Below are 12,909 nucleotides of genomic sequence, written 5' to 3'. Positions count from 1 at the left end.
TATTTCTACATATAAACAATTGTCATAGTCCAGCTAACCTTTTAAATTCTTGCCCTTGGATAGTTTCTTCAGTACTCTCCCAAAAGATTCTCCTATAAAGACTGTATATTACAATAAATGCAATTTACAATAGTAAAGCAAATCATGAGAATGCTCAAAAGAAAAAGAAGAGAGAGAGACTCATATTGTATGTTCAGTGATTTACAAAAGGAATCTTCTACTATGGGTTTGTTGGGTTTTTTTGCTTTGAACCCCTTATTCACAATTTTGGTTTATAACCATAAGTAAAGTGGTCCAAATAATCTTAGAGAACAGCAACATCTATGACTAGAAAGTCTCCCATGGTTACTACTACTATTTTTAGCCCAATTGATGCTTTCCTTTCAAACAGAGTTTTTAGAATATCTCTTCTCAAATTTCAGTACCAAGACAACACCTTAACTGTTCAAATGCCTCTTTTAAAAAAAAATATAAAGGCAATCTTCATTTTTTTTTCATTTTCAGGAATAACTGACATATTGTCAGGGCAGGAACTATCTTATATATTTTACCATCCATAATACAATGGGGTCTTAAATCCCAATTGTTATTTTTGGCTACTAGTTTCATATTAAATAGAATCAACAGTAATAAATTATAACTAAAAGCCCATGAAAATAAAACCCTCGGAGGACTCAGAGAACAGATGCAAGAATTTTAGATTCAGTACAGGATGGTCTTTTCCTCACTGCTCATTTGCTTTCAACAATTTAAGATACATTGTCAAAATAAAATGTCACATCTATCAACAACACATTGACATTTTCTGGTGACCTAGGGTTCCTGGTAAAATTGCTTTCAAATACTTTCAAAAGACAAACTTGCATTCCCACATACAAAGGAGGTATTTTGTATTTTGCATTCATATTTTAGAACTTGACATTCTCAAAACCCTTTACAAGTATATTTAATTCTTCATTTAAAATATACTTACTATTGGTGATGAAAATACCTTCCACAAACCAAAGAACTGAAAAAACACTTTTGCTTCAAAAATGAATTTTAAGTTCTATGAATGTAATATAGGACCTATTTTATTCAGCAGTTCTATTTGTCTTTTGAAGGACTACAATACTTCCCTCATTCAATAGGCTGGCAGTAGTAACCTTTGTGGTGAACTTCATATACTTCCTGGATCCACTCTGAATTTCCTGACTCAGGATTTAGAATAATGCCTGTTTACCTCAGTGAAAAAATAAGTTGAACATTGGCAAAACAGACAGAGCTGTGAGTACCTTATGTCCTTTCATTCATGAATATCTTTTAAACAATTATTAGTTCAGCACCTGAAGTCATTGTGAACCTTTCTCCCAATGTCAGCAAATGTTGGATTAAGCTCTTTATTTCAAGTGAAGGACCAATATAAACCCTCAATATACCTAGTTTACAGAAGGCAAACTCGTAAGATAATGATATTACATGAATACAATTGAAAACAAAATCTGGACTTGTCAAATTATTGTTACTTGGGCTGATGTACTTTCCAGAAAAAAAACCAACATGATTTTTCAATTTTAATTTGAAAGACTGGCATTCGAAAACACTGTTTTGAGGTTTTAGGAGAGGTTTGGGGAGGGGGACGTTTCTTTTGCTTTTAAACTTAAAGAAAACTTTTCAAACTTTTTCTACTTCAAAGTTTTAATATGGAATGTGGTGTTTCTCTAACATATCAAAAAGAGTAATACAGAAAGAGTGCAACAGTAACTAATAGTATTTAGTGGTGGATTTGCTGGATTAACTGTTCAAACAACACTTTAATTCAACCTGCTAAAATGAAGGTGCTAATCAGTTACAATCTTACAGGAATACCACAATATTTTTTTCTCACAAAACCAATATATTATGCAGCAAATTACTGCATTCAAATAACAGTGCTCAATTTTTCATTTTTAACCACATTTTATCATTTATATCCCCACAACCTTTAGTAATTCTCACCTCTTCCTACTTTCTGAATCCACAACGAGCTGCCTCTTTTTGTGAGGTGGTGGTGGTGGGAGTTCCTCTTTGGCATGCTTAACGAGGATTTGCTCTCTGGTGGTCACCATAGTTACAGTTTCCATTACGGTTGTCTGTGTTAGTGATGTCTGAGTGGTGGTGACAGCCTGTGAAATCTGTGAGAAGTATTGAAACAGAGGTCACACATTGCTTGAAAGACTTCAATAAAGACTGTTTGGAGTGGCAATAGAAAATAATGAGAAACTGATCCTGTCTGATCATGGGCTGACCTTCAGAAAAAAATAACACTGCATTGAACTCAAGCCCAAATTGTTTTATCTGACTTGTGCTATGTGAATAAGGCATCTGGAGAAGTCAATATCTAAGTAAGAAGGAATCCTAAGTAGAAATTTATGTTGCTTCATAAATTATGTCAAATTAAAAGAAGAAATAAGAGAAAACTATAATGAAAGCCCTGTTTCATGATTCAATTAAAGTAAAGTTATATAAAATGTTATAATTCATTCTTTTTATATATTTATAGTTGATAAAGAGACATTTTATTTTACTGTGATACTATATTTACTGTCAATCATTTTTATTTTTTACAGCTTATATTTTTCAAAGTATAATTAAATGTATTACAAGTAAAATTCTTTTGCACAAAGATCAGTAAACTAATTTACAAGAAATCTTAGCCTAGAAATCATTTACTGTGATTAATCATTACTGTGATTGAATGTTTCCATAATTAAAAGCTAAGAGTAATGGGATTAGTAACTAACATTTGTATTTGCGAATGTGAATTTGCAGTATTTATCAGTGGTTATTTTGCTCAGTTTATATAAACTCTAAATGATTCAACTGCATCAGCATAGGTGCATTTGGAAATATTTCCTGCTACGTCAGCCTGAGAGATGATACAAGATACTCTCTTTCATTATTATCCCTTCAGTGAGTGCAGGAGAGTTGATTGTGTTTGTACAGCTATCCAGATTACTTTATATTATGGGGACTTTACATTTTGGGCCCACTTAATGCCATAATACAAGTTCCCACTTAAACAGAAAAATGTTCTCTCAGGTCATCAAAGTCAATCCACTTGAAAGAGGTCACTTCACTTCTTGTTCTGTCTGGGAATCAGGTATTAGATCGTTTGCCAGGGTGCTGGCTTTCCCTCAGTTACAGCTTTAGTGACCAGCTAGCTCATGCCTCAGTAAAGTAGAGTGGAATATAAAGGGAATGTTGATGTAGTGGCCAAAGTAATGTGCGATCCTGAAAAACTAAGGGGTTTTTTAGGCTCATTACCTTTTCTTCTAACTTAAGAGAAAGAAACCACGTTTTTAATCTTTAAAAGGACATGAAAATTATACACTTATATAAAAATAATGATACTGATGGCAAAAAAATTCCTGTAGAATCCAGTTAAGAAAGAGTAGGCATCCATCCTAACTATTGAGACATTAGTATTTTCTTCAATGGAGCTATACCAAACCAGATGCTAACTCTTCCTTTTCTCAGCCACCTTTCTCTATGGAATGAATAGGGGAAAAATGAAGAGCTATTTACTTTTTCTGAACATAGTCTCTTGTTATAAAAAAAAGTATCACTAAAACCAAACAATGTTCTTACTTGCTCCTGGAAATGTCTGGGTTTGGGGTTTTTTTCTTATTCCTGGACATAAGAAGATTCAACTTCCTGTCTAGTCTGTCATGGCTGGTAGTGGAAGATTCTGTTCCAGTGGCAAATCAAGCAGTCTTATACAGGCACTCAGCTTAGAGTTGTGACAATCAAAGACTTAAACTTCCTTCAACCTTCCCCACCATATAAATAAGTGGGTGTATTGGAGAATTATACGTAACATACTATACATAGTGGATATCGAATAGAACCTTTAGAAGAAAACAAACCTGCTTTCTGGAAAATATTTCCCCAGCCTGTAATCAATTATACGGAAGTAACATATGTATCTGGTGCTTGGGAACTGGGCTTAACACAAGGCATGCATGTAATATATATATTTTCCCCAGAAAGGGCCAAACTTTGTGGTCTTTACTTGAGTTATAGAATTTGGCCTCAGAACTAGTTGACCATATTGATATGTGCAGTGGGGACTTTTTAACTACCTTTGCATTAAATATGTTACTGGAGCGGGTGGCATATGAGCAAATATATATGCTGAACAACTCCTTTGAAGCAGAAGACAAAAGTTTTTTATTTTTTTTTATTAAATCGCTTCTGTATTTATTTTTTAATGCATCGCTCTCAGTTCCTAGGCTATATGTTATGGCTTTGATGTTAAATGCTGTATTGTTGAGTTTATAAATAGGGACCTTCTGAATTCATGGCGGGAGTGGGCAGGTCCTTTAATCTTGCAGCCCCTCCCCACCTCCCGATTGGCAGAGGGGTCTCACCACTCACTCCTGAATGGCAGGGAGGTGAAAACTGTGGTTTTAAATATGGCAGCATTTTTATCTTCCAGATGGTCCCTCAGCCAATTGGCAATGGGGAGGGGAAGTTGCACAGGGTAACCTGCAAGATTAAAGGAGCTGCTATACAGTTCACTTCTGCCATGATTTCAGTAGGTTCTTAATTATAAATTGACCCTTTTCTCCCTCAAAAACACAGTAAAAAACAGTCAACTTATACATAGGAGCAATTGTACAATAATAATAATGTCATTGTATGGAGGAGCAGAACAGTTAAGGGTCATCCTCCACATTATGGTGGTAATAGGGTGGAAGGCTCAGCTCAAATAGGGAAGGACCACAATGGCTGGATGGTCTGACATCCCAAAATTCCTAGGGATCTTTCTAGTCCGTTTCACTGGAGTTTAAGGAAGGATTAATCTTGGGGCCAGTAGTTTTCAGACCCCTGCAGACACCTCATTGCAAGGAGATAGGAAACTTAAGGTCATTTTCTATGGTGACTGTAGTCTACATGACAGGTCACCACTGCAACTAGAGACAGAAAACAGGAAACAGATTCAACTGGCAAGAAATTATGCACAATTACATACGTTTCAAACAAAGCCATAGGCAAACATTTTGGTGTCTGGTGCAGGTCATGTACAGAGCACTGCTCAACATGTCGTTACATAACATTACTTACATTTGATTTGGTGCTCCCTGTGTGAGGGAAGCTGGTGCCAGTGCACTGCTGGCACTGCCCTTACTACAGTAGTGGTTTCAAAAGTATGGATATTTAACATTTAAACCCCATATTATTTTTTGTTCACTCCCAACTGTACATTATTATTTGCAAAAGACTAGTGGTCCTGAAAATTTCTAGCACTGAACTAAAAAAAAGTTTGAGTTTAAATTTAAAATACTTAAAAGACAATAATATGTTTTTCTTCCAGAACATGATTTAGCTTAACATACGTTGCTACACTTTAAGGAAAGGTCAAATCTGAGTTGCATCTATGCATAACAATAGTTGAAATACAACAACTTACATTCTCATTCTGCACATCCCTCAAAAAATTAGCAAAACGGAGAGTTTGAACTACTAACCATGGAATATATGAAGCTTGAATTTCAGCCTCAATTCAAATCTGGCTTTTTAAATAAAGGCCTTTTTTAAAAAAACCCTGTGAAGAATGGGTATTTGCATTTCGTTTCTTGGTACGTAATGCTATGGAATTTTAACTTGAAGACTATGTGGTGAGCTTTGGGCAAATTATCTTTGGTACATTTTTTTTAAAATTTCTCCTTATTTTAGTATTTTCAGTACACTGAGTCCTTCAGGCACTTTCCCTGGTTGTTTGATTCTCCTGTGGGATTTTGGCTCAGACTTGGGAAAAAACTGATTTTCCCAAAACAGAACCTACAAATATGAGACCAACTTGGTTAATGTATAATCAGAAATATACAGAGATGACAATGTGCATCACAGCAAAGAAAACAATGTTAAGCATACAATACTTCTTTTATTAGCACTTTGTAAAACTTCTATATATTTTACTAAAAAAAAAAAAAGTTGAGTTTGCTAAGTACAGGTAAAATAACCAGGTTTAATTCTGCAATATAACATTTTGCAGAGAAAATAATATCTGATATCATCTTTCTGACAGGCTATCCCCACAGTTGAAAGGGCTCTCAGTCATTGATACAGTTTGTGCACATTTTGGACCATACTCTGCTGTCACTCTGCACACACAATTCTTACTGAACTCTGGACGTTTTATCTAGAAGTCAATGGTAGGATGCATTTCTGACACCTTGAGGCCATATCCTGTCATCTTTCATTCACAGATCAATACCAGGATAGAGCTTACAATGCTTATGGCACAGAACATAGAAGAAAACATAGCTGCTTTCAACAAAATATTTCCCCAGCCTGTAACCAATTATACAGTAGTAGCAGCTTCAGCTGGTGGTTGGGAACTGTGCTTAGAACAAGGCATGCAGTGTAATTACCATATGTTCACAAATGTCAAATCACAATGCATAAAGTGCTGTGGGGTGTGATGATTTACATCTCAGATCAGTAAAAATATTTATGTGCTTAAACAGCAAAAACCGAGGTGAAATATCTTGTGTTTCAAAAAGACAAGTGAGCTGTTAACTTGGAGCCTATTATCTAGTCACAGCGATCTGGGGAGGAGGTAAGAAATGCTGGAGACTACAGTGCAATTTAACTGAAGTTCAGGGAGAATAGATATATTTTTACACCACTACTCTCAAATACATAAGGAGAACCTTTAAGTGAAACCTACTCACAAATAGTAAATGACTTTTATATGCTTCCCTGAAGGAAAAGCAGTTCCTCTCTGCATTATTCTGCCCCACATGTAATTCAACAGGAGTGTACATAAAGCTTTAATTTGAATATGTAGCAGGGCCTTATGTCAATGTCTACTAATGTGGGTTTAGCCATAAATGTAGAAGGAAATTGTTCATTGTTTTTATTTAATTTATTATTTTAATCATTGTTTAAAGTCCACAAGCACCTTACAAGAAATAGGGGGAGAAGTTCATACCTAAAAATTATCATGGTTCCTGCACTTCAAGCATAAATTATTATTAAAAGTAACATAGTTCCTTTGTAGTCAGCATCAAAACAATAGCATATAACTTTGATGAACAAAAGGATATACTTTCTGCTGCATTTCAACAGGAAGAAGGTTATACAGTGCCACCTACTGTCTCCCTTCTGTGATTACAAAATGTGATAACAAATGATGTAGATTTCTTTTGAAGTACGTGATTTTTCACCCCTGGTTTTCTTGCTAGCTAAATATCTAAATGAGTTTTACTACAAACAGAATAGTGGATATCATCATACCAACCACCACCTTTTTTCTGTACTGAATATAAAAGTACACTATTTACCCTGTTTGGGGAAATAAGTGACCTAACAATTTCTGCCTTCATAAACCAAAAGCTCAGAACTTAGTCATGTAAATACTATGGATGCAGTTTTGAAAGTTTTACTTAAACCCTAATGTAACAAAATTATTTTGAATTGTTATTATATCAGTATATAATAGGGAAAAAGGAAAAAAGTAACAGATAAAGCATTAATGAAAAGATTACTTATTATAGTTTACCAACTAGCTTTTCAGGGAGCAACTAGAGCACTGATTTTCCTTAAGTGTTTTACAGAACTTTGATAATAGTGTGATACATTGATGGCTCTTTATGGGTCTATTATCTTCTGTATGAATGGAGTATGGTATCCCAGTATGCATTTTTTTCCTTTTTCACAGTTTAATGCCTGCTCTCTCATATTCCAATAACAAGAGGATATTACTATCCTAACATAGCTATAATAGGCTTAATGTTTCTATTAATTATGCTACATCAAGATGTTATAAAATGAAAGAGAACCAAAGAAAGTTTTAATAATGGTTATGTTGTACAATTTTAATCTTAATGTCAATTATAATTTTAAATGACCAAATACATTTATGAAAGTAGTAGACATTTAAGAAGTTTTAGTAGATTTATTCATTTCTCCAGTGGATGGAGGCACTTCATTTATGGTTTCATGGGTTTTTTTTTTTAAATCAGAGCACACATAATGTGTATAGACTACACAGGTATGTTAGAAGTTTCTCATATATTGCAAATTAATTGGAGTCAATTCATGGCCATAAATTATTGCAAGCCTTCAAATGTTCTGAATGCAATGACTACACTTCTGGATACTGGCACTGGGAGCTTTAACCAAACAAATAAGGGACAAAGTGACAATGGCAGGTGGGGGACAGGGGAATGGGAGGAACGGGATTGGGAGGGGAGATTTTTTTTTTTCCTTCTTTGCTGTTTAATATTTAAGTCCCTGGCTACTCTCCCATTGAACTGTCACCCTGGCTGGATGGAGAGAAAAAGAGACTGGGAGAGAAGGGTGCAGCCACCCTTTCAGCATCAGTCATCACTGCTCCCGCATCCCCTGTGTAAAATCCTGGAACTGTTCCTGACCATTGATATATCCTTGTTAGTCTTTAGAAAGCAGAAAATTTACTCCTGCAAGCAGAACTGTTGTTGTAGCTAAAATTAGTGTTTCTTTTCCACAAGTTTCAATATTACTATCTTATTTTCTTTCTTAATTATCCTAATATAACTAATATATCTTAATGTACAGATCCTAACATACAGATAGCTTTACCTGTTATTTAAACCTTTTCATTTTTCACTTCACCTACCTATTTTGCTTTTTTTTTTTGGCTCCTGATGGTGGCCACATTAGAGGTACAGTTGGAAAGCTCCTCACCATTCTTTACACTAGTTCTAACTCACTGATGTTAACAAATTTGGGAACCCTATGTGGCCCATCTGTTTCTGACTGCATTTTCAGCATGGTGCCATTTAGACCTGCTCAAAGCACATTTGTTGGCAGTACTCAAACCAATGGGCCTTTTAAATAAGTGCATTGCTCCCAATATTGAAACTAAATAGAACAGTAGAAGCATTACAGTACACAGGCTTTTAGTCCTGGGGCAGATATAGCTCACACATTGATAAGAACCCCAGTCAGTCTAAGCTGTCAGTCTATGCTCCTATTATTGGTGAAGCAACTCTGAGGCCACAACAGTGAAAAAAATATCATATATGATCACCATATCTACATCTCAGTTTCTATAAGATGCAGATAATATTCCCACTTACCAATGGAAGCTTATTTGAGTGATGTACTAGACTTTGTAAGTTTCCAATGTAAGCTATTATAGAAGGGAAAAGGTTTCAAATTATTCCAGCCTTCACTCAGCTGAACTGTGAGGAGTTATTTCATAGTCCTAGTTCCAGGGAACCCAAAGGATTTGTTTATTTTTATTAATATATGTAAATATATGCAACTCATAAACATTTAATATCATCAAATATTTTGCTTCAGTAAGGTAGAAAAAATCTTTTAACTTAATTATTTTAACTGATTTTGTTTCCACTTTCATATACTAAATCTGAATTTCATTATAAAAATAATGTATGTTATGGCTATCCAAGTGGCAGTTCATGGGTCACGCATGGCCCAAGGGGGGCCAGCATGCAGTCTGTAGGCCACAGAAGCTGTGCTGCCTGTGGCTGCATGCCAGGCAAGTGCCCAGGGGTCTGTGTGCATAGCCCACATGGTACAAAGGGAGGGGCTGTGTGCTGCTGGTGGGGAAGCAGAGGGCATGTGCAGCCCTAGCCACAGCAATATTGGACAGCCCTAGTATGTTATTAGCTTTGATTCACATATCACAATCAAAACTTAAGCAGAATTTTTAATTAAGATAAAATGTCTGATATTACTGAAATAATACAAAGAACTTTGTTTCAAATTATATTTTGTCATTTTCATTACTAAGGACATACTGGCTTTTTGGTCCAATTTGGTAATGGAAATAAAAATTTCAGGATTTCCCTTGAATAAGAATTGCAGTTTTCAATCAACTCTAGTGCATAGCAGTTTTCACATGCACTGCTAAAACGTTCCCTTTATTACTTATGGTACTTACAAAGGCAATCCAAAAGGTTGATATATTTGTAAGTAGCATTATCACTGAAGCTGTGCAAGACAGCATATACTAAAGTGACACTATTGTCAAATACAACTAAAGTTGAAGACTCAGCAGAAATGTGACCAACAGAATGAATATACAAATACAGTGTGATGAACCATGGGTTTTATTGTAATGTTTTGTGTAAACCGTGTTTATGTTTCAATAATGTTGCATGCCTTAGTTCCCCCTTGGCTAACTCTTACAGGAAGGATTTGGTTAAAAAGATAGTGAAGCAAGAGATCTGTCTACTTGTCGAACAAGACACAATGGACCTCTAGTATAGCTTTGGTGCCACATGGACAAAAAATAGATGGGCCACACCCAGCATGACGGGGGGAAGCTGAATGAGATAAGGATTAGAGCTGTGTGAAGCTTCAGTCCCTGATTCAATTTGGTGGAGATCTGGCCTAATTTGGTGGTCGAATCTATGAATCCAAATGGAGTCAGAGGACCCTTTAATCTTTCCAAATTGAATTGGAACCCTCTGAATCAATCTGGAGAGATTTGGAAAGATTTGGTGATTCTGACACAGACACAGCTTTAAATGTTTTTTCTACAAACCTCTAAGTAGCAAGGGCTCATGAGTGCTGCAATGCTGCGGTGCATAGAGTGTCCCACAGAAGCATGGGGGGCTCCCCAGTGTGCTTGGCAGCAGACCCAAAAGTGGACCAGAAGCACTTCCGGTCCACTTCCAGTTCCACCAGGGAGCATGCTGGGGGACCTCTTTGCACCCTCCTGGCTTGGTGACTGGTGCCTCCTGGTCTTGGCGGGGGGAGACATCTCGGGTCCCCCTGTAGCTGATTTCCGAGCTGGGTAGGGCCGGGGGGCGGGGGCGGGGAGCCCTGTGCGCTCCCAGCAGATCTGGAAGCGTACCAGAAGTACTTTCGGTTCACTTCCAGGTTTGCTGCCAAGCATGTGGAGGGCCCCCCTGCACTCCTGTGAGATGCTCCATGCGCCCCAGCATTACAGCAATCATGAGCTGCACCTGCTACCTCAAGGTATGTAGAAAAAACTTTTAAAGCTATATCTATGCCCAAATTTCTGATTCTCTGAATCAGCATAAAATCTTCAGATTCGGATTTGGCCAAATTGAATCTAAATCAAATACGGCCTGTTTTGCACACCCTTAATAAGCATAACAGTGGAGAGGTGACTGTGAATAAGAGGGTGTTAGATCCTTGGAGGGGAGTCTAGAGTGAGCTTTGGAGTTTTGGAGTGGCTGGAAAGGGAACAGCTGAATATCTTTGGGGAATGAACTGGGCTGTGTGGAATGGACTGAAGATAGAGGAACTACTTAACCTTTTGAAAGGTGGCAAAGATCCTCTTAAAGGATGGGCTTTCCCTAAAAGTGCTATTATTGAAGGCACAGCTACCTGCTTGAAACTTTGTGCTGTTCTGGGTCTCCCCAACAGGACATAGGTTCCCTTTCTCAGGAGTCGAACTGGATGCTAGCTACTTGAGTCAGGGGTATAGAGAACCAGGGAAGGCGAGAGGCCAAAAAGCCTTAGTCCCAGAGTAAGAAGGAGATGGGCTCTTTCCAGCTCCAAAAGCTACACCTGGGATAGTTCTGGGAATGCTTTCAGAGACTAGATAATACCACCATGGTCCCATGCAAGCACCCCCATGGAGGGCACTCTGTGACATAAGGGAATGATAATACTGCTAAACTGGATTATTTGAAGGATTCTGACTCATGGCTCAATAGCTCAAACCTGGAGGATGCTATTAAACATCCTTTTCAATGATACTATTAGGCAAAGGGATGGATGAAAGTGAGTTGGCAGGGGCTTAATCTAGACAAGAAGGAAATTATGTTGACAGGTTAAGGAAAACAACCACAGAATTTGAGGAAAAAATATTATATTATCTTTTTTTCTTGAGGATATCTAACATTTATCATTTGATTCTATAAATCTGAAATTTTCTAACCTCAGTTTCTTTTCAATAACCACAGAGTAGAAGAAACTAAGATAAGCTTGCAGGGTCCTTTCCCCCCATTCTCTTATACTAATCTGTTTCAGAATAAGAGCTTGCAGGTTTTTCTCTCTGATATGGAATGTGCTACTGTAATTCATGCCTTTGTTGACAGCTACAATGGATTCTACACAGGGATACACATTAAATCATTTGGAAATTACAGTATAGAATCTGACAGTCTGTTTAATAAGTGATTTATCTTGCTATAAACACATAATGTTAATGCGCCATTATCTGCATTGGCTGTTTCTTGGTTTCCAGGTGGATTTACAGGTATTGGCTTTAAGTTTGTAAAGCCTTAATAGCTTGTAACTTGCATACTTCTCTCCCTTTCTGTTACTACAATAGATAGAAATCAGGATCTATTTAGCTTCCTCATTTTAACAGGTAGTGGCTGGGGTAGCTCCATGTCATTTGGAACTGCCTCCCCAACTTTGTTCTGCTTTAAATGTAACCCTTCTGCCATTCCATTCATTTGGTAAAGCCAACAATTTGCTAAAGGCCTTAGATTGAAGGTGGAGCTGTCTGTGAAAACAGGAGATTTTACTGGCAACTTTGTTATCACTCCTGACCTTCATTAATATGGGATACAACATGGTGGCCATTCATTTTTTAGGAAAGAGTCCTTTCTTCTTTTAATTAGTATAGTTTAGCTACTTTAATTAAAATAAAAACAAAATTAGGATTATGTAAAACCTAGTAATGAGTATAGCTAGCTAATGCCTTCGGTCATCATTTAAGACCGTGCTTTTTCCAGTGAGGAAGCTACAAAGCACAAAATAGAGGGAGTGCCCAAATTGTGTGGGATAAAAAAAACCCAAAAACACAAAAAAATATACACCATATGGGTTACATGAAGCTGGACACACTGTAACCACATTGTAAAAAATCTCTCTTATAAATAACCCACCCATAAAGGAGAAACAGCCTCATTAAAAGTGAAATGTAAAGAAATATTCTGAATA

At 36.7% G+C, this 12,909-nt stretch overlaps 1 protein-coding gene across 8 annotated transcripts in view; it reads right to left on the bottom strand.

Annotated features, from left to right (window-relative positions):
• DMD (dystrophin) overlaps window positions 1-12,909 on the bottom strand; it is a 1,922,593-nt gene that overhangs the window by 1,227,907 nt on the left and 681,777 nt on the right. For all 8 annotated transcript variants that reach the window (XM_019529123.1, XM_019529125.1, XM_019529122.1 and 5 more), the window contains one exon: window positions 1,978-2,153. In XM_019529123.1, coding sequence (XP_019384668.1) covers window positions 1,978-2,153 — 176 coding nt within the window. The remainder of the gene's footprint in view (window positions 1-1,977; window positions 2,154-12,909) is intronic.

Source organism: Crocodylus porosus, unplaced genomic scaffold (genome assembly GCF_001723895.1).
Source record: "Crocodylus porosus isolate Cpor-Errol unplaced genomic scaffold, CroPor_comp1, whole genome shotgun sequence".
In the NCBI taxonomy this organism is placed as follows: Eukaryota; Metazoa; Chordata; order Crocodylia; family Crocodylidae; genus Crocodylus; species Crocodylus porosus.
The sequence above is the reverse complement of the archived record's forward strand: the minus strand, read 5'-3'. Positions and strand labels throughout refer to the sequence as shown.